General features: G+C 38.4%; 3 protein-coding genes across 18 annotated transcripts; 2 read left to right on the top strand and 1 right to left on the bottom strand.

Annotated features, from left to right (window-relative positions):
* Positions 1 to 5,443: 5,443 nt before the first annotated feature.
* LOC122018597 (receptor-like protein kinase HERK 1) lies at positions 5,444 to 9,045 on the top strand. Of its 3 annotated transcripts, XM_042575971.1 has the most exons (3): positions 5,444 to 5,694; positions 5,911 to 6,128; positions 6,214 to 9,045. In XM_042575971.1, the coding sequence occupies exon 3, from the start codon at positions 6,277 to 6,279 to the stop codon at positions 8,785 to 8,787; it is 2,511 nt and encodes an 836-aa protein (XP_042431905.1). In that variant the 5' UTR covers positions 5,444 to 5,694; positions 5,911 to 6,128; positions 6,214 to 6,276; the 3' UTR covers positions 8,788 to 9,045. The 3 variants fall into 3 exon arrangements, with proteins under 3 accessions (XP_042431905.1, XP_042431898.1, XP_042431912.1); XM_042575964.1 differs by having other exon boundaries at positions 5,911 to 9,045; XM_042575978.1 differs by having other exon boundaries at positions 5,444 to 5,795; positions 5,911 to 9,045.
* A 391-nt stretch (positions 9,046 to 9,436) lies between these two features.
* LOC122018535 lies at positions 9,437 to 17,016 on the bottom strand. Of its 11 annotated transcripts, none has more exons than XM_042575894.1 (5): positions 16,868 to 17,013; positions 16,391 to 16,742; positions 14,355 to 14,428; positions 11,505 to 14,269; positions 9,437 to 11,416 (listed from the first exon to the last, which is right to left on the bottom strand). In XM_042575894.1, the coding sequence occupies exons 3-5, from the start codon at positions 14,370 to 14,372 to the stop codon at positions 10,174 to 10,176; spliced, it is 4,026 nt and encodes a 1,341-aa protein (XP_042431828.1). In that variant the 5' UTR covers positions 14,373 to 14,428; positions 16,391 to 16,742; positions 16,868 to 17,013; the 3' UTR covers positions 9,437 to 10,173. The 11 variants fall into 11 exon arrangements, with proteins under 11 accessions (XP_042431828.1, XP_042431872.1, XP_042431842.1 ...); XM_042575938.1 differs by having other exon boundaries at positions 11,505 to 14,263; XM_042575908.1 differs by having other exon boundaries at positions 16,872 to 16,993.
* Positions 17,017 to 17,605: 589 nt separating this feature from the next.
* LOC122018636 lies at positions 17,606 to 20,086 on the top strand. Of its 4 annotated transcripts, none has more exons than XM_042576034.1 (6): positions 17,606 to 17,776; positions 17,891 to 17,991; positions 18,148 to 18,220; positions 18,790 to 18,841; positions 18,944 to 19,013; positions 19,775 to 20,086. In XM_042576034.1, exons 1-6 carry the CDS (start codon positions 17,614 to 17,616, stop codon positions 19,856 to 19,858), a joined length of 543 nt encoding a protein of 180 aa, XP_042431968.1. In that variant the 5' UTR covers positions 17,606 to 17,613; the 3' UTR covers positions 19,859 to 20,086. The 4 variants fall into 4 exon arrangements, with proteins under 4 accessions (XP_042431968.1, XP_042431960.1, XP_042431953.1 ...); XM_042576026.1 differs by having other exon boundaries at positions 18,139 to 18,220; XM_042576019.1 differs by having other exon boundaries at positions 17,606 to 17,818.
* The last annotated feature ends 962 nt before the right edge of the window (positions 20,087 to 21,048 follow it).

The raw sequence follows: 21,048 nt of genomic DNA, 5'->3' as shown, positions 1-21,048 counted from the left end.
ATTTATATTGACACAAATTAATCAAGTGCAAAAGAAATGTTAAATTGGGTTTTGATATTTTCTTAAGAAAATTTGGACAATCTAGGATTACCTTTAGGTTTAGCTAAGGATTTAAGGACACTTAGATAGATGATCTAGGTATATTTTATTTATGCTAATTGTCATGCTTTGTTTGCCCATCACATATCATGACATCATATTTTACACTCATGCTTATTATGAAAAATAACAAAAATACCATGGCATATTATACATATATCATATAGCTATAGTATATTTTCTTTTGAAAACTATTTTCATTTTGATGTATGCCATAAAAATCATCATGTATTATCTTTAGATTCTTGCAATTAAGGACAAATGACATTTATCAACAAGTAACATCCTAGGTGGATGTTCATAATCTTAAATGTCTGATAGATATGCATGATCCCTAGCTTAGGGCAAAAACTAAACTTTACATCTCACAAAGAACTATAAGGTGACTTGTATGTATTTTAGTACATATTAGATATAAGTGAGATGTTAGGATGATGAACAAAACTCAAGATGTTGATTTAGTACATTCTTATTGAGTTTTAGGTTCATCAAAATACAAGTTATGTGTTTTCCAATCATTGGGAAAGCTAATGTACAAGTCATGTACATTGAGGCCGAAGAATATGGTTGGATATTGATTTTGAAAATGATTTTAAATATACTTTGGAAAACCATGGTGAAGACTATCTTTTGATAGTAACCATCATTGAAAAGTTAAACACAAACTAGAAGAAAACATTGAAGTTTTTACAAGTTTTCAAGTTTATGTCAATCTTTGAAAATAGAAAGTATTTTCATAGAAAATTATTTTTTCATGATTGTATATACCCTAAGGAATGTCTACATGGATTTTCATGATTTTTAGAATTTTGTAGAATTTTTGGGGAGTTTCTGAATTTCGCCGAAAATATATTTCAGAAAATCAGAGCTCCAATCGATCAACTGATCGGTTGGAAGCCCCCAATCAATCAACCGATGGATTGGGAGGTGCTTCCCGTGAGTAGAAGCTCACGGAATCGATCAGCCGATCGATCCATTCACTCCTGGATCAATCGGGAAATCGATTCAGAGGCAGGTTCTACGAACAGAACCTCTCTGAATCGATCAGTGGATCGATTGAAATGGTTTCAATCGATTGAGAATGTTGATTTTGGCTGGGAAAGCCTTATTTCAACATTTTAAACTATTTTTAGTCTAGATAACCACTCCTAACCCCTTGAATTACATTCGTATATATTTAGGAGGAATTTTCATGATGAAAACAAGGAAAAATGGTTAAGGATGATTAAGTTGAAGTTTAGGTTGAGGTTTGCATTCAAATTTCGATATTTGAACCTCAAAACTTCAAATTTTTGGGTTTGCTAAAGGTTTAGAAATTCCAAATAATTGTTGGTGCAATGACAGAAATTTGAAGCATGTCTTTAGAGGGAGTTACTCTTTAAGGACATGAAAATTATTTTCCGAAACTTTTGAAGGTGGTTAAACATTTGTTTAAAATAAAAATGCTCAAGGTTAAGCGTTGAAAAATAATGAAAAATGGATATCTTCATTGTGGAGTTGTGGATGCTCTAGGATAAGCATCGTAATATGGAGTAATGCTCAAGGGTGAGCATTTGATATAATAAAGGGTATGAGACCTTTATTATTGGATTGGTTAGTGCTCAAGGGTGAGCATTGGAGATAATGAAAGGTATGAGACCTTCATTGTGGTGTTATGAACAACAAGTGAGGTTGTGAATAACGTTGAGAACTCTTCAGGGGGAGAGTTCTTTTTGATGTGTGCCAATAGGGGGAGAATGTAAGGTTTAAGTTAAGCTTTCATTACCTAAAGAGGGAGTTTGCCCTCTAGAGGGGAGAATGAAGGAAACCCTCATTCATACTTTGACATGAAAGGAAGTTGAGGTTATGAGATTAGCCTAACTTAAGGGCATTGTCAAATATCAAAAAGGGGGAGATTATTGGTGCAATATCCCCTGGGTCAAGGTTGACCAGGTTGACCAGATTTGAATTGTCTCAAGCCTGAGTCTAGATGTTTGGGTTTCAATGTTTGACAATACGAGGAGATTGCAGGTGCAATCATCCGATTGGGAAGATTATTGGTGCAAGTCCCCTTTGGTTAAGGTTAACCAATTAGATGTGAAGAAGAATCAAGTAGGTCAAAGGGTTGACTGGATACTTGACTGGGAAAGTCCTAACTAGAGGTTAGACAGATGGGAAATCCTAGTGGGTGAAGCTAGGTGAAAGTCCCGGTGAGTAAAGCCAGACAGATGGAAAGACCTGGTAAGTGATGCCAGACAGATGAGAAGACTCGATGATTGAAGCCGGGCAGTGGAAAGTTCTGGTGAGTGAAACCAAGCAGATGGGAAGTCCTAGTGAGTGAAGCTAGGCAGATGAAAAGACCTGGTGAGTGAAGCCAGACACGTGGAAATCCAGGTGGGTCAAGGTTGACTGGACTCTTGGTATTGAGAAGTTTAAGTAGGTCAAAGGATTGACCGGATACTTAGCACAAGGAAATCCAGATGAGTCAAAGATGACCGGACATCTGGTGGAAGGAAGTCCAAGTGGGTCAAGATTGACCGGACATTTGGCACGAGGAGAAAAGTCCAAGTGGGTCAAAGGGATTAACCGGACACTTGGTGAAAAAGTCCTAGCAGGTCAAGGTTGACCGGATGCTAGGCATAATGTTCCAACAGGTCACGGATGTTGGAATTGGGGACCCTAGACTTGGTTTAAGCAAGTCAAAGGGTAACCAATCGATCAACTGATCAACTGATCAATTGAACAGGGGTTTAATCAATCAACCGATCGATTGGGGTCGTGCTACGATATTGTGCGGCCCAATCGATCAACCGATTGATTGGGAGCTTATATGACGCGCACAGAAGCACTCCCAATTGATCAGCCGATCGATTGGGCTCCTCCAATCGATCGACCGATCGATTGGGGACGGGATTTCTTGCCCGTAGGTGCGAGAAATGCTAGATCGATTGGTCGATCGATTCAGCTATTCTCAGAGAGCACAGAGGTACTCTGAATCGATCAACCAATCAATTCAAAGTCTTCCCAATCAATTGGGGGTCATTTAATTGATTGGAATTCGACCGTTGCACATGTTTAAAGCTGTTGTGAGCGATTTCTTCTGCACGGCTTCGAGCGCTTCTTCTCCACTCTCAGCGATTATTCTCCTCTGAGCTCTCAGTTGTCGACGCCAGTTCTTGAAGCTTTCTTGGAGAAAAGTGTTGCTACACTTCTAAGGTCAAGAGGCGTTTCTACAACAACAACAAGAAGTTAGGGTTAGAGTTTCTTGGTGTAAATCTTGTAAGATTTTACTTGTATTTGCTTCCCTTTCTTTCTTCTTGTATTGAGAGTGTTGTAAGGTTGCTCCTCCTTCAGTAGTTATCGTAAAGGAGTATTTTCATAGTGGATGAGTGAGTGAGGGTCGGCTCCTTGGATTAGTCATCTCTTCTTGAGGTGGATACCAAGTAAATCCTAGTGGTAACATTGCGAGTGTGTTTCTTGTTATTTATTCCACTGCACATCATCTAAGAAGCACATCAACAAGCGCGAAGAGCTATTCACCCCCTCCCCTCTCGCACCAAAACAACTCTAACAAAAACTATCATATACTCCCATGAGCTTAGTTGAGTTAGTAAGTAGTTGTTGGTTTGCCAAATAGTTCCAGGGCTTGAACCTCGGGGCTGGCGGAGTATAAATCCCTATAATCTATATTTCACCCCCTTCCACTTGTTGCTAAGTTATCATAATTTACCTCCTTCATGTTGGTCTTGAGGCGAGCTGGTCAGATGGTTTTCTCGGAGTGGTGCGGTGGTTAAAACATTCCTTGGGGTTGAACCCAGCGCGTTTGAGCATGTCTTCCCTCATTCCTTGGCCACTGTACTAATAACTAGTAGTCACCTGTGATTTACCTCCTTTATGTTAGCTTAAGGATAGGTTAGGATAAGCGAATCGTCTTTTGCCACATGTTAAAACTATTAGATATATGTTTTTGGGAAAACAAATTCTTTCCACCCTCTAACCACTTGGCGGTCGGTAATATATAAGTTGACCCCGTAATTTATCTCCTTTCACATAACTCGGGGATGGACTTTGAGGGACGCTTGAGATGAGCGTAATTATCTTTTATTACAATGTTAAAACTATCATAGCCCAGGGCAATGGTTAGATCATCCAATAAATAACTAAGAGATCTAAATTTCGAGTCTCAGTTGCGTGTGCATTACAAGGGATGTTTCTCCCCCGTGAGAGTAGACCTAAGAATATTGGTCATATAGATATACATTCATAAGTACTTCATGATTTATTTTGATAATCGATGATAAACTTTTGTGGATCCAAATTGCTTATTTTTTAAATTAATCAATTCAAAAAAATAAATATCTAAATTAAAATAAAAATGGCTAAAATTGTAGGAGATCGATCCATAAATTGTTTGAGGTCGAGAGAGACACCAACACAGTGTACAAAATTTTCAACATCCATCCTACAACGACGCTGAGTCACGAACCATCTCTTAGCTGGATGAAATTTAAATATTTAAATTATAAAAAAAATGACAAGCTGTTGAACTTAGGGCATAAAGTATTCGCAAGATGATAATGATAAAAAATAATTAATAAATTAAATGATGTTTAATCACACTTATCTATACACATCGGATATTAATTAATATGAAACGGAAAACGGAAGCAACCGCGTTCATTTGGTGCGGTGTCGCTATCTTTGAGTTTTCATGACGTTATTTTTATTATTATTATTAATTGACATCAATTATTCAACTAACATTACTTAATCTTAAGAGTAATTAAAAAATTTCTCATCAATAAATCAAAAATGATCATAGCGAGTATTTTTAGATTAATTATTTATTAACAAAAATTTAACTATTAATTCGTGTTTAGGTGTTTAAAAAATTAAGAAGAAGTTCGGGGCTTTTAGGATGTTATTTAATTTATAAAGATTTCATCTATTAAATTGTATTGATGTAATGAAAGTTTTTTTTCCCTATCTTCTTTGCTTTCCCGTGAAAGACTCTGTCAAAAAGGAAATTGTTTTTTAATTTTTAAAATAATTAAGTGAAATTTCTGTGCATTTGCCTTTTTTTAGATCTTTATGAACTTTATTGGTAGAATTTGTTTTATAATTAAGCAGTATTCGAAGAAATTAATCGTTTATAATACGAATATTTTTTGGGTCATAATTATCAAATAAAATATATTTTATTTAAAAGTGTGTGTATATATATTGTTATCTCTTTATTTATATTCGATTAAATATAAATATATAAGATATTATTTTAATTTTCAAAAAATATAAAAAGGGAAAATAATAAAGTAGTTGCTTTAAAAAAACAAACAAAGAAAAAAAAAAAGGGAAGAAAATGACTATCACCAACTGCGACTGCTGTTACTCTTACTCCGCCTTGAAAGAGGGTGTCAGCTCCATTTTTCCACCTCCCGTCGAGAAAGGGTCAAAGCAGCTCGTCTTCTTCAATCTTGCAGTGGTAGAACCTGGACCAGTTGACCTGCTCTCATCGTAGTTTTCTGTAAATCGCCCCTTACTACGACTTCAGAGGCTCGGGAGGGAGCTCGGTTTGCATCTGCGGAAGGTTCAATTTGTTGTTGCAGATCCCCAGAGGTGTTGTCTTTCCTCCTATTTTATTGGTTGAATCCCTTATTGTGCTTCTGTGAATTCAATTCCAATCGCCTGGAGGAGTTGATTTTTTCTTTCTCTGCAAAGTTAGGTTTTTTGGCTCCTTGCTCTATTGCTTGTTTGTTGCTGTTGTTTTTTGTGATGTATGTTCGGTGCCGAATTTGGTCCCGCTAATTCTAATCCCCATCTTCTTTTTTGTAGGTCGCAGCTCCAGATTAGAGCTTTTGTTACTCTTTTGATGTTTATCTCGGAATTCATTTCCAGAGGGAGCTGAAGTCAGATCGGTGAGAGAGAATTAGGGTTTCTGTGCGTCAAGTTTAGTTTTGTTTATTGGAGTCGCATTTCTTGTTAGAGAAGCTCTCAGGCTCTTCTACAGTTGATGCTTCTATTGAAGATATTGCCTACAAAGCCCTGCCCTGGTTAGCTTTATTTGTTGATGGTTATTAGAAGATATCGAAGCGACTGTCTAGTTGTAAATTTCCACTGCCTGTTTATATTCATTAGGTGTTCTTGAAGATATTGTCAAATACAGCGACAAAATTTTATCTTGGCTATCTGTACTTTGAGATGGCCATTAGAAAAATTCAAGTGAGTATCCTCATCCTTGCGATCACTGTCATTTCGTGCGGCCACTGTTCATTTACCCCAACAGATCACTACCTGATCGATTGTGGGTCTCTGAATGATACAACCATTGGAAACAGAGTTTTCCAGGCAGATGATTCTGTTTCTGTTTCTTGGACCTTGAAGTCCTCCTCAAACAACTTGGCAAACATCTCAGAGAACATGGTCCCCTCTTACTATGGCATGGAACAGCTCTTCCAGAATGCCAGAGTCTTCACAGAACCTGCATCGTACACGTTTCAAATTAGGAAGCATGGTAGGCACTTCATCCGTCTTTATTTCTTCCCTTTTGTGTACAAGAACTACAACCTCACTGCAGCATCTTTCAGTGTGTTGACTCAAGATATTACTCTGCTCAACGATTTCAGACCGCCACTGAATGTAATAGTTAAGGAATTTTCTTTGATCATATCGAGTGACACTCTTAGCCTTTCATTTGCACCATCTACAAATATGTCCATTGCCTTTGTAAATGCTATAGAAATCATGTCAGTTCCTGACAATCTCACTGGTAATGATGCAACTATCATTCATCCAGTCCGCACAAGTTACCAGGGTTTGTCAGGACAGGCACTGGAGACAATTTACCGAATCAACATGGGTAATCAGTCTGTTTGGCCAGATGATGATACTCTGTGGAGATTTTGGGAAAACGATCAGAAATATTTGATTTCTAAAACTCTTTCACAACCATTTAGTTACAGAGGCCAAATTTCTAGGAATGATGGAGTTTCCGAGGAGATTGCCCCTGACATTGTGTATGCCACAGCTACTGAGTTATCTGATATTGCTCAAACCACTTTGAGTTACTCTGTTAACATAACGTGGCAATTCAATGTGGATGCCAAGTCAAGTTACTTTATAAGATTTCACTTTTGTGATATTGTCAGTGATGCAGCTAGTTCGCTCTTGTTTAATGTTTATGTCAATACCTGGCTTGCAGATGGTAACTTGGATCTTTCTGAGATAACATTTAGAAGATTGGCTACAGCTGTTTTTCTTGATTTTGTTTTGGAGGCTGATGATGTGTCTGATATTCTCAGTATTAAAGTCAGTCCAGGAAATGCACTTCATGGTGATGAGACACCAAATGCAATTCTAAATGGGCTAGAGATAATGAAGATCAATGGATCTGCTTCTTCTGGTCAGACAGTTGGCACACCAACTGGTTCAAATAAAAACTTCAAAATTATATTGGGTTCAAGCCTTGGAGCGATTGCAGTGATCGTCATTGCAGTGGTTCTTTTCTTCATCCTCAGGAAAAAAAGGCCTGCAAAACAATATTCCAAAACTTGGGTGCCTTTCTCCGCTACTGGTTTGACTTCTCATAGCACAATAACCGGAACTTCTAATGGAATACCTTCCATGGATGGACAAAATGGAAACCTTGGTTACCGTTTCTCCTTTATTGCAGTTCAAGAAGCAACAAATAACTTCGATGAGAATTTGGTAATTGGGGTTGGAGGCTTTGGGAAGGTCTACAAGGCAGTACTAAGAGATGAAACAAAAGTGGCAGTGAAGAGGGGTAATCCAAAATCTCAACAAGGCCTCAATGAATTCCGTACAGAGATTGAATTACTGTCACGCTTACGCCACCGCCATCTGGTTTCTCTGATTGGATACTGTGATGAAAAGAATGAAATGATTCTTGTTTATGAATACATGGAAAATGGCACTCTTAAGAGTCATCTTTATGGTTCAGGTCTTCCTTCTCTTAGCTGGAAGCAGAGATTGGAAATTTGTATTGGAGCAGCTAGAGGACTGCACTACCTTCACACTGGTCAAGCCATGGCTGTCATCCACCGTGATGTTAAATCTGCAAATATTCTTCTAGATGAAAATCTTTTGGCAAAGGTTGCTGACTTTGGACTCTCAAAAACCGGACCTGAGTTGGATCAGACCCATGTTAGTACTGCTGTAAAAGGAAGTTTTGGATATCTTGATCCCGAGTACTACCGAAGGCAACAGTTGACTGAGAAATCAGATGTGTACTCATTTGGAGTAGTTTTGCTTGAAGTCCTCTGTGCCAGACCAGTCATAAATCCCACCCTACCAAGAGAGATGGTGAATTTAGCTGAGTGGGGAATGAAGTGGCAAATGAAGGGTGAGTTGGAGCAGGTTGCCGATGTCAGGATTGCAAGATCAATTAAACCTGAATCTCTAAGGAAATTCGGGCTGACAATTGAGAAATGCCTAGCAGATAGTGGTGCTGAGCGCCCTTCAATGGGAGATGTCCTTTGGAACTTGGAGTATGTTCTGCAACTTCAAGAGGCAGATGGTGGTGACTCTGAGATTAATAGCATCAATCGCATTCCTGAACTTGCTCCTCAGGTTGGAAACATCGGCACCATGGAGAATACACCTGTTGTGGATGACAGTACATTACTTAATGATGTAACGGAAACCTCAATGAGCAAGGTTTTCTCACAGTTGATAAAGTCAGAAGGGAGGTAAGTTGATTGTAATTTGCTGCACTACTGCTTGAATTAGACAAGAATGTAAGAGTAATTTTGCTTAGTGTGGTCTTATGGGGTTGTAACTGAAGATTCAATTATGCATCCTACGTTTTGCCCCCCCTTTTTTTTTTTTTTCTTGTAAAATTCAGAGAAATAAACTATATGGATATCTATAAACTCCATATAGTTGATGGATGAAACAGGTTTGCAACTATGTATTGGAGCTGATATTTTGAAGGATTCTAATTGTGATTCATTTTGTTTTGAGAGGTGATCTTAATGTAACTTTCATCTTAGATTGGATATATATCTTGAAAAAAATCAAGGACCGTACTACATGTTAGTCTTCTAGTCTTCCTCTTTCTCTAATTGCCTTGGGTATAACATCATTTTACGATGCAGAGAAGGATCTAATGTAAATTTGAGTTATTTTTTTTCCCAAAAAAAGCATCATAATCTCCTTTTGTTTACATATTCATCATAGTAATATTTGATTCTTTGAGACTTTGATTTTGATGTCCCTCCAGTCGTGTTCCTCCTGCGAGAAATGGGCTTTGCATCCTTACTCCATCTTCGCCTATGCTATTCTTGCCCAAAGTTTTGATACTTGTAAATAATTTTTTTCAGGATGCAAGATTCTGTGTTTCTTCTGTTCCAATTCATATGCATTTACCTTGCAATCAAAAGTTTGAGGCTAACACAGCATAAGGATTTACATTTGTTAAGTATATCCCCTTGTTGAATCTAAAGTCATTAGTTAACGAGTGGCAAAATACCACCAGTAGCATTGCTGTTGAGCTTATCTTGGCCAATTTTCCATTGACTGGAAGAGATCTGCTTGTAATTTCTAACACAAAAGCAGTATGAACAACAAACTAGTCCGTGAAGATGACTTCTATGCGTACGGGACTTAAATTGGTCAAAGTTTCAGCTGTATCAGCTCAATAGGAAATCCTACTTAATATTACAAACAAATTGAACAGGTGCCAACCATGACCACCAATGATTCCTCACGTATTTGATAGCTTCCAACAAAACAGGTTGGTCATTCTTTTCTAGCAAGTGTTAGCAGAGAGAGAAATTATATTGCACAAGGCATAAAGGGTAAACCTCGGATGTATTCAAAGCAAATTTATTGCTCACTGATGAAATACTGTGAGATGTTTAGACAGCAGTAAGCATCAGCATTGCTGAAGCACAATTTATTCAATAGCTATAAACTGTTGCAGCTCGGTAATCACTGTGTGAAACGATCCACATGAGTCGATATCATTTTCTGTGATTGTCCCTTGGCATCTTAGGAAAGGATCCATCTGGATGAAGTGCTAAAATAAGCCAAATGACCACATATGGTTGGCTGTGAATGCATGCAAAGCAAACAGTTCTAATACTTTCTCCTTTTCAACCTCACATCACCACCATCACACCGTCGATGTTTGCGATGGTATCTGTAATCTTCTTCCTGTTCCACCTTGTTCTTTAATCTATTAGGACCGAGCTGATTTCTTTCATGATTGTGGAAGTTCCTGGAGCTGCTCCCACTATGAATCATTTCACTGTCACGGAAAAACTTAGAAGATCTATGATAGCCATCACCAATATGAGCGCGATTATCATCCTGGGTACTTGGAAGACGACGTGGCTGTTGAATGAATCCATGCCTATCATCATATTCTCTTGAACCTGGACAATGATCATCATCAGTAAAAACAAGGTTGGCATCATCATCGTTAGCAAAATGTTGTGTCCGTACAAGTCCACGCCTGTCGTCATAATCCCTGCTATAAACTATTTGATCCTCAGAGTATGTAGGTTCAGGGTATTCTGTATTTTCACGTAGTTTCATTTCGTACCTTCTATTCCTCAAAACTCTACCAGCCCTTGCTAAATCAAGTTCTCTAGCCAAATGCATTTCTCTCATCTCAGTCTGCAATTGAGGGTATCGAAGTAGAGTATGCTTACCCGTTATCTCAGCTTCTGAAAGATTTCTAATCATGTCAACTCTATCAAGAGATGGTCCATGTGTTGTTAAATCTGTATCATCATCAATGTACATTTCAGGTGTTCTTCCGGGTGAAAACCATTGAGTCGGCGAACGTGGTCGATACAAGCGTACTGGAGATCTAGTAGGTGAAACACTATTGCCTCTCAACAGAAAGTCATTCTCAGTGGGTTCATAATGCAGATTTGGGTGTGAATGTAGCAAGCTATCTACCATTTCACCAGACAAACTTGCAAATTTATCCTTGCAAATCAGGTAATCATCAATTTCTCTTCCAACAATCCTGTTGGCATCAATGTCTCTTACTTGACGTCTACCACTCAGTTCCTCTCTGCGCCCTTGGGACGGCCTCCAAGCTGGAAATCGAGATGAACGATCCAGTGGATAGTCTGTCATCCTTCTCAATGATCTATAGCAACTATCATTTGGAGGACCAGTAAATGGAATTTCCATGTCTTCATTATGCCTCCGATGTCGTGATTTTCTGGGATTACTAATTCCTGGTCCATACTGGACCTCGGGATCCCGATTAAAATGATGATTATAGCTCCTTCTATTGTTCATGTAATCAGATTCACATCTGCCAGTTGTCTGATCATGATTGTTAGTTTCTAATTTTGAATGCCTAAAATAATAAAATCCATTAATGTCATAGTAAAAATAGGTACTAACAGAAATAGCAGCAGCAGTTAAAAAAGTGTGAGCATTATCACCTTCTCCCTTGAGAATATAAATTGGCATGCTTCTCATTATCAGCAATCAACCTTTCCTTCTCCATGACATCAGGAACTGACCTAGCAGAAGTAGTATTCCTGTAATCAAATGACTTAGTTGAAGGTGAACTTGTCTTGTCACTGTCTCTATTCTTGTACCTGTTGCCATCATGCTTAATGTGGTTATGTTTAAATGGAATATAAACATGCTTAGTTGCCGTATTATTAACATTTGATTCCCTATCTTGCACTTCTGGATGCTTGATTGCCACACTAACAACTTTTGTGCTCATCTGCTGACCTCCTGCATATTCATTTTTGTTTTTTGCAATTTCAGGAAATGCATTGATTGAACATGAATTCATTTTCAAGACTTTCTCCCTTCCAAGGAGTTTTGCTCTTGTTCCTTGAAAAGGTTCCACAGGCTTTTCACTGGCATATGAAGTCAATTCAGCAGTAATTGGCAATTCATGCAAGTCTGTCTTTAGGTCAATGGTCGTTTCTTGTTTTTCATGGCACATTTCTACACTATGACCACTTAACTTTTCACCTTGTAATTCCTCTCCTTTACTATCCGCATGCACATCTGTCATGAAGGGAAAACCTTCTGTACCGATGGAGGCAATAGAAACACTAGCATCCAGTTTTTTTTTAATCTGACATTGGACCTCATTTGCAAATGATGGCACACCATCTTCATCATCACCAACTCCATCACTGGTAATCTTGTTCCTTGCACTCTTTGGATCTTCAGGAGCACTAGGCTCTTGTGCAGTAACAACATACTGTTCTATCTGAACGTTCACAGCTAATTCCATGCCTTCTAGATTCCCACCAGTCACTATATTAGTTTTTCTAGGATCAGAATCAAGATTGCTATTGCCTAAGCATTTTGATGCATCATCTAAGAGGCTCATTTCAACTCCTCCAGATAATTCACCACAGGCCCTGGGTTCTTTAGGATCAGCATTTTGATGCAGGGAAGAAACCTTGTCACCAATGTCACGAGTGACTGTATCTTCTGCAGTACATGCTTTCACATCAGAAATAATTGACTCCACAAAATTATCCAATGGTTTGCTAGAATTTCCTTCTGCATCTTGGTTAAGGAAACTGGTAGAAGGCACATCCTCAGCATTAGAAAGTACCATAGAATCTGTTCCTGCAGAAAGAACTAAGTCTAGACAAGTTCTTCCTTCCATGTTTGTGTTTGCAACACTAAGCAAAGTTGGACTACATTCATGAACCATATTTGCATCATGCAAAGAATTAGAATCCAATGGTTTGCTAGAATTTCCTTCTGCATCTTGGTTAAGGCAACTGGTAGAAGGCACATCCTCAGCATTAGAAAGTACCATAGAATCTGTTACTGCAGAAAGAACTAAGTCTAGACAAGTTCTTCCTACCATGTTTGTGTTTGCAACACTAAGCAAAGTTGGACTACATTCATGAAGCATATTTGCGTCATGCAAAGAATTAGAATCCAAAGTTGTTGGTAGTTGTGTGAAAGAGCCTAGCTGGTTATTACCTAAGACCAAATTTGGAGACTCCTGAAATTCTTCAGGTGGTTCTGGTTTGATCTGTTTACCTAGTGATGAGTCCTCAATCAGAGCACTTTCCACAGAGAAATTTCTATCGCATGGTTCAGATTTCACTTGTGTAACAACACCAGAGTTGAAACTACTAAGTTGATGACTTCTAGTTTCATTCTGATTAGGGTTCATACACGATTTAAATTTCGCAATTGTAGAAGATGCATCTGAAGGATTACCTGTCAAGGACAGGCTTAGATCAAGAGGAGTTATCCCCAAGTTGTGCAACTCTGGTCTGCTAGGTAGCCTAAGCTGCAAGTCTAAGCCATCAACGTAGCCTGTAGTTCCATCAGCACGCAATCCCAATTCGGTAAATCTCAGATTGCATTGATGTGACTCAACCACTGATGAACCTAATCCAAAACTGTCTGGGGTCTCTTTAGTATTTTGAATGGGATTTTTTTCATTGTTTGGTTGGTGCAACTCCTTCGGTTTTGACTTATCGTTCATCTCATGATTAGTAGGTAAATTATCCAAATTGGTATTCCACATGTCCATCGGAAAATTCAAATCCCAATTTTGAGCACGTTTTGATTCCAAATCTTTGTAACTGGCCCAACTAAGATGTTGCAGCAAATTCAACCCAGGCAGATCCAACAAAGGCACTTCATCTTTCACTATCTTCGACAAGTTCAGACCATATTGCTTATCCTGACATGATAGATACAAACCTGAAGTGTCAACTCCTTCAGATGCGGATACATCACTTGAAGTGATTATTTTCCCAACACCTTTTTCAACTTTGAGCATCTCAGATTCCCATTGCTCTGGTGAATTCTTTCCTTTCTCCATATCCAATCCTAGTGATGCCCTGTTATCTACATCCATATCATCATCCATACCTGATTCCCCACTTCCAGTGGTGCCTTCCTTGAGCACCAGGCTATAATTAACCTGGGAAGCAATTCCATGTGAACTATTGAATCTGATGGAAGACTCTAGTGAATCATCAAGAGTTAAATTATTGTCTAGTTTCACAGCAGCAGAGTTCTCAGAAACAGAAGATTCTGATTTTAGTAAGAGATTCCTCGGTTGTTCACTCAATTTTTTTGGCATTGCACTTATGTTTTGGGATGTAGAAGATGATGATTGTGACAAATGAAATAGCCTTTTCTTGATTGGTACACCAGATATAGACGCATCAGAATGCCCATCAGCAAGGTCAAACTGAATCTATGAATAAGAAATTCAAAAAAAAAAACATTAATATTTCCAAACACAATAAACTGCTTTATAATGACATTAGCAAGAGGACCACCTCTTTGTTAATCGGCATTATTAACACCCTGTGCAAGAGATGAGCTATCCTAGAATTGCTTCGTCGCGGCTAAACTAAAAAAGAAAATAATCATCAATTCACCACCACAACCCAAATGCTTCACTGAATCTAAAAGTGAACATAAACATAAGGTAGATATGAATACAAAAAAGTAAATAAACAAAAGCAAGCAGCAAAAGAAAATGAATAGCATCATTTGGTAACAATTAGCAACATCAATCTAAACTCTAAAGTAATGAATTATGTAATTTCGTCCCGGGGACAAATGTGAATGTATTCAAGCATTAAAAGACTATCCCAGCCGAAACAGTCCAGATATCCTTCTTACAGCTCCCGTATGGCTATTGAAGATTTTAATTTAATAAGGCATCTAAAAACTAATCATTAACCAAATGAAATAGAGAGACCTTTTAAAGCAGTCAACAGCTGTTCAATCATTTTATAAAGTGATGAACTACTAAGTCATTCAAAACTTGCAAAAATTCAGAAGTATAATTACAAGAAGTGAACAAATATCCCAAGGGACTATACTTCCTGCTGAGGTCAGAAACTATCAGCTATAAAAGATACTTCCTGCAGTAGAACTCTGAGTGCCTTTATGATGGATGACTCAGAATTTTGTAGCTTCAGGTTGTTAAAAGAAGGGAGAAAACGGACTGCTGCTTTTTCTTCCATAAAGCATGCATTTAGACTCCTCACAATTAAACTGGATAGTCAATTGAGGGGCATATACACAAAGAAATAATAATTTCGAGCCAGAAACTCCCACCACTTGTAGCAAATCAAGAACCATCAAACCAGGTCTGCAGATGCCCTTGTTTTATGTTTCAGTAATCTGAAACACCTGAGATAATAGACCGAATATATTCTGATGTTTCTTAGACTATACAACATTGCTGGAAAGATAGGATAAAATGCAATAGTGCTAGTTCTAGTTACTTTCAGAGGAATAATAAGTTCACTCTGCTATCTCTTCCAACAAATTCGCCCAGGATGTATTATAGGATAATTTAGCATCCTGATGAGTGATGATCATACTTTACAAGTAGTGTGGACTGATTCAATGCTAAATTGCTTTCCTGTCTTTAAACGATGAAGCTAAGTTTTATCCTTGTTAGTTCAATAATTTTGGTTTAGAGATAGAAAGGGCACAAAATAATAGGGCTAACTAATTACTTTGCTAAAGGCACATACTTCACAGAATTAACAACTTCAAGTCACTCCCATAAAATGTGCAAAAAACGTAATCTTGTAATGAACTCAAGTCATGAATATCTCTTGTAAGTTCGACACAGATACACAGGTGAAGAAAGGCCTAGATATACTCAATACCTGGAAAACAAAAAAAATTTGCTCATCACCTATTATCATGATTTCCCTAACTGTGGTATCATGACACTTGACTGTGGTGGCATGACACCAGGATACAAATATGCAAAGAGTGGATCTCTGCATTTCTGTTTCTCCAAAAGTGTGTACTCACTCTTTCTGAACCGCTCTAGAAAAGATTGAATTACTCAATTGGAGCAATAACCAAATGCCTCCACCTTGACCTCGAAACCAGGATTGACATCTAATAGTCACACAACAAAGCACCACAGATTGATCAGGAACAGAAACTATAGGTCATGCTAAATGGGGGAACTTTTCCATGAACTACATGAATATTTCTTGTAGCTTCCTCTCCAATGTAAATGAATACGCAAAACAACTGACATGAGCTCCAGAGTCGACTCATTTGGCCCAAACATCACAGCTTTTTATGACCAAGAAAGTCGCTCCTTTGCACATCACAACAGTTAGTTTCGACAAAACCAAACCCCGCCCACAAAAAAATTCGGGATATCTGGTCACACCAACGAAGTTATACCACCTCTAACGCCTAAGGTCAGCTGACCAAAATGATGTACAAAAGCATAACCCCAAGGAGGAGAAACAAAATTCAACAGTTGACCCAGCACGATCTTTGAGCTTGATGCTACCACGGAACAAACTACCGAAACAATGAGGTTTACCAGAATCTTCAGACCAAAATAGTTCCACAGCAGGTAGATCGGAAGGGGAAAAGGAACTTTTAAGTCTTCAACAACTCGCTCCTCCTTCTGTCGCCGCTCATAATTGCGAATAAGTAATAATAATAGCCCCGGACTTCCTTGCACTCTAAAAAATTTAATTAACGTCACGTTTCTTTCACAAAACACTTTCTTGAATCGCGAGACTAACAAATCGGGATTAGATCTCAAAAAGAAATCCATCAGGACTTCAATCAACCGCGTATTTCCTTTGCACTTCGTTACAGAGTCACTGACATCTATCGATCACGTCCCGCGGCAACACACAGTCCGAGAGGAACGAAATCCAGTCGATCTGTCCAATAACATCGCCCAACGCGTTACATCGATGAGTTATCTCCTTCGGACAAGCAAAAGCAACTTCAAAGAAAAAGGGGGAAAAAATACAGGCAGCAAATCTTCTTTAAGACGACGAATTACCTACTCGAATCGATCTCGTCAGAAATCGCTAGGAAATAGGGATCGAAAACCTTGGCAATTGAGCGGAGAGAGCGAGCGAGGCGAAGGTATCAGTTGCCGTGATGTGTGAGGGATTGGAAATGCGCTCCACCTTCACGCTACCTAACATCCTTATTAAAGGTGTTGCGTAACAGCCGGGTCTCCGCCTTCGTGTCGCCGTCACCTTCCGATACGACTCGAATAATCCGGTACCGAATTTCTTGTCGCTTTTCAGCCTCGTCTCCAATATAAACCAGATATGATGATGGTTAAACCGTCCGTTACGCCACATGCCGGCCTATGTAACACCCGTTATCCTATCCAGCACACTTCTTAAACATAGAGCTCATCCATGGAAAGTGAGTGGAACCGACGTGGCTGCCCCACGCCATTGGGGCGTGAATTTCAAGGAATATTTTTATTTCTAATGATATTTTATTTATGTGCTATTAATAAGAATTAATTCTTTATTAATTAACACCATTCATGTACCTAAACCACTATCTGTTTTCCATTAGTCACTTACTTTTTCAATTACGTCTTAATAAGCTTGTGGCTTGAAAACAAGTTAAATTAACAACAAAATCAATTTAAGGAGAAGAAAAAAGTAAAATAATTTTATGATGCATTTTTATAATTTTTTTTTCAAAATTATTTATTTATTTATTTATTTTGCCCTTCGGTTTTCATCCAAGCAAGCAAATACACTATAAATAAATTATTTGTGGATGAATAATTTGTCGCAAAACGTTATAATCTCTTTTTGGAGCCCGATGAGACGGAGCCAAACCCAATCCAGAGCACGGCGAGGACGTCGTCGTGGTGTCGCCGCCGAGCCCTCGTCGGTCGCCAGCGCTGAGCGGAAGACGATAGTGAAGGAGCGAGAAGAAGGTGAACAATGGATTCTCCGATTCGGCATTTGGAGATTGCTAGGTTTCCCTTTGTAGTTTGTTTTTTTTTTCCTGCACTCTGTATGGGGTGTTATCGAACTAGGGTTTCGTCCAGGATCGACGGAGATGGAGGCGGCCGGCGAGGAGGAGCAAGACGGGCTCTCGATCCACTCGGCCGGCCAGGGGCCGCCTTCCTCCGTTTCCTCCTTGCCTAAGGTTGGTAGTTTTTCCGCTCTTCCTTCTTCCTTTTGTCGTCTCTGTACTTGTTTCTTTCCATGCTTATTTTTCCATGTCGCTGTATGATACTTTTGATGCACTTGTAAATTTCTGTCCTTGTATGTTTGTTTTATGTTAATTTTCTAGTTCCATCAGGAGCAATCGCAAGTTGAAGTGGAATTGAGGCTTTTAGAAGCTCTAGAAATCTATCCTCCTTCTCGATTACAGGGTGAGTTTCATTATCTTATGCTTTGTGGTCATAAAGTTCTAATTTTTCTCACATTTAGAACGTTGTCTTCTGTGACAATCTTTGTTGCCACTAAATCAATAAAAGCTGAAACGATTTGAACTTCTTGCTCTAGTTTGGAAATTAGTGTTGTGATTCTGGATTGAAGATAGGAGCGTGAGTAGAAATCATCGCAGCTTTTTCTGGTCTCATCAGGAGAACATTATTCGTTAAAGTACAATGATCCCTGATTCCCTGCTAAAATAATTAAATTGATTAACTTAATATGCTGCATCTACTTTGAAAGGCACAAACTATCTTAATTGTACAGGCGTTCATCTTTTTAACAACCTTCAGTCGGTATAGTATAACTGATGATTGTTCAAATTTAGTCTGATAAATTCTCTCACTGATAGATTGATTATACTCAAAGCAACTCCATCCCGATTAATATTGTTACTCTGCATCCAAATAGCTAATTAATCACTACCAATCTCTTAAGCTCCTGTTATATAAGGAGCATGTAATTTTGACATGTATGATTATTAATATGAGTTGGCCATTAACTGTAGGCATCCACCGTCATTTTGTTCTTTACGGACTGATGGAATATCTGCGGAAGAGGTTAGGTTAATTTATTATAGTGGTACTAAAGAATTTTGTGCAAGAATTTCAAACTGAATACAAAATATTTTGAAACATAAACCTTGTTGTCGATTCTTGCAGCTTTGATAGACAATTCACAGCAGAGGAGGTATTGCAGTTGTTGGATCGTTTTTATAATCTAGAAGCAATGGTGAGATGAATCCCTTCTAATTATTTTTCTTTTCATTAGTATTCTTTTTTTTTTTAAAAAAAAAGATTGATGCGAGAAGATGAAGAAGTTTATTATTTCTCACTTTCACCATTTGCAGTCGCATGCAATGCAGATGTCAAAAAGGGCAATATTTTGTTGCATTTGTTGTATTATTGTCAACGTTAATCTGTACATGCTTGGTTAGCATCTGTAGCTCCTGTTACATTTATTGATCCTTTGTTCTCCTATGGAGAGTGCAAATCTGAAACATAGTCATGGTGTGCAAGTACTTGGTGTTAGGCTCAGAAATCCAATTGTGTTAACTTAATATGACCAAAGACTGCAATGCAAATTTTGAGCAAAATAAGACAGTTACTTGAATTTGGTAGGGCGAGTTCAATGTAGAGAGTGTCATGCATGGGAAACCTAAAACATCAGCTACCTAAAGAAGCAATATGCTGACTACAAAGTCAATGAGCAATCTCCCCCAACATTATGGCCTCGCTATATTGAGCTCATTCTAAACACCATGTCGCGTTAGAATGTTCGAATTATGTTTAATTTGCTCTCCCTTTACTTCTCACACCTTAAACTCTTGTTGCTTCTCAAACTAATTATTTTATCTTTTTAGCATATTCATACATTTTAACATGTTCTTTCATAGATTTGCTAGTTAGCTATTTGTTGGTTACTGAAGTCAATCAGGCTATAAATGAATATTTATACTGTTGAAGTACTAACATTTGGATGTTCTCTACCAGAAACCAGAAGAGGAGGAAGCAGAGATTTTAAACAAAGAGGATGATTTTTCATTACCACAGAGTTTCTTCGACAAGGATGAATGACTTGTTCCATTTTGAAATCTGGTTTGCTCCTGCAATGCCATTGCCAACTGCTTTTTTTATAGCATGGGAAGGAGGGGTTGTTCCATCGAATAAGTTATTTTCCTTTTGTTTTTGTTGCCATTTCGTGATCAAATCTAAGATTTTTAGTAGTAGAAAGGTTTAAATTAAACTGACACTGAAGTTACTAATTTTTACTCTTACTGGTGACTATTTATTAGTTTATGACAATTATGGACGGAATCTTGTTTGGTTGGCCACCCGAATTCCCACTGAAAGATCTGAGCTTTATCTTTGGGGCTGAGTGCAATCCTAGAACCGGAGTTGTTGGTTGTTGCTGACATCGAACTCGTACAAGGGAGGTGGGAGGTGGGTGAGGTCCGGCATGACCGGCATGATGCAGGAGCAGTTGAAATTAGAGTAGAGCATGGCAAGGTCAGGGAGCTTGTCAATGAACCTGTTTCATGTTTTCGTCGGCTTTGCTAGGAGATTGCATTGAGGTTGATGGAGGCCACCACCGGTATATTCCGTTTATTGGGCGACCCTTTGCGGTAGATTTCTGAGATTGCAATCAACTACAAATCTTAATTTTTTTATGATGATAATCTAACCTATAGCCTTCCCCAGAGCAAATCCAGGATCTATCCAGGATCCAGGTGCCGCCTCAGGTTCCGGTAATGCTCTTGGAATCAGAGGTGATGGTTGTCTTGAATAGTTGGATCACCAAATAATATCTACATCTCTTGGCGTTGGAGGATAGCAAAGAGATGCCAATTATATTTTTGACCGTGCATGTTGGAAATTACGTGCGAAATGTTATAAACAAGAATAGCAAACTGTTCTGAAGCACGAACCAGTAGCAAATTAATCGCCAAAATCGGGAAGATAATTTTTTAACTGTTAATAGCTTGATCTAGATGTTACATCCATTTCAGAGGGGGAAAAAGAACACATACAATAGCAAGGCACCAGATTATTGTCCAAACGCTGTCACGTATAGCTGACTTGCTACTCGAATGATAGAATTACCGCACAGAACCAAGCTTCGAATCCCCTAGTCATTCCCTTAGGAAATAAATTCCTCCTATTTAGGAAGTTGCTTGATTTTCCATCCTTCCACATGCCTTGGGCAGGCCATGAAGAACTTGGCGCAAGCATTATCACTTTTTGCCACAGATTATTGTCCAAATGGT

The sequence above is a fragment of the Zingiber officinale genome, chromosome 1A, assembly GCF_018446385.1.
Source record: "Zingiber officinale cultivar Zhangliang chromosome 1A, Zo_v1.1, whole genome shotgun sequence".
Lineage (NCBI taxonomy): Eukaryota > Viridiplantae > Streptophyta > Magnoliopsida > Zingiberales > Zingiberaceae > Zingiber > Zingiber officinale.
Note: the sequence above shows the minus strand (reverse complement) of the source record. Positions and strands in the feature narration are given on the sequence as shown.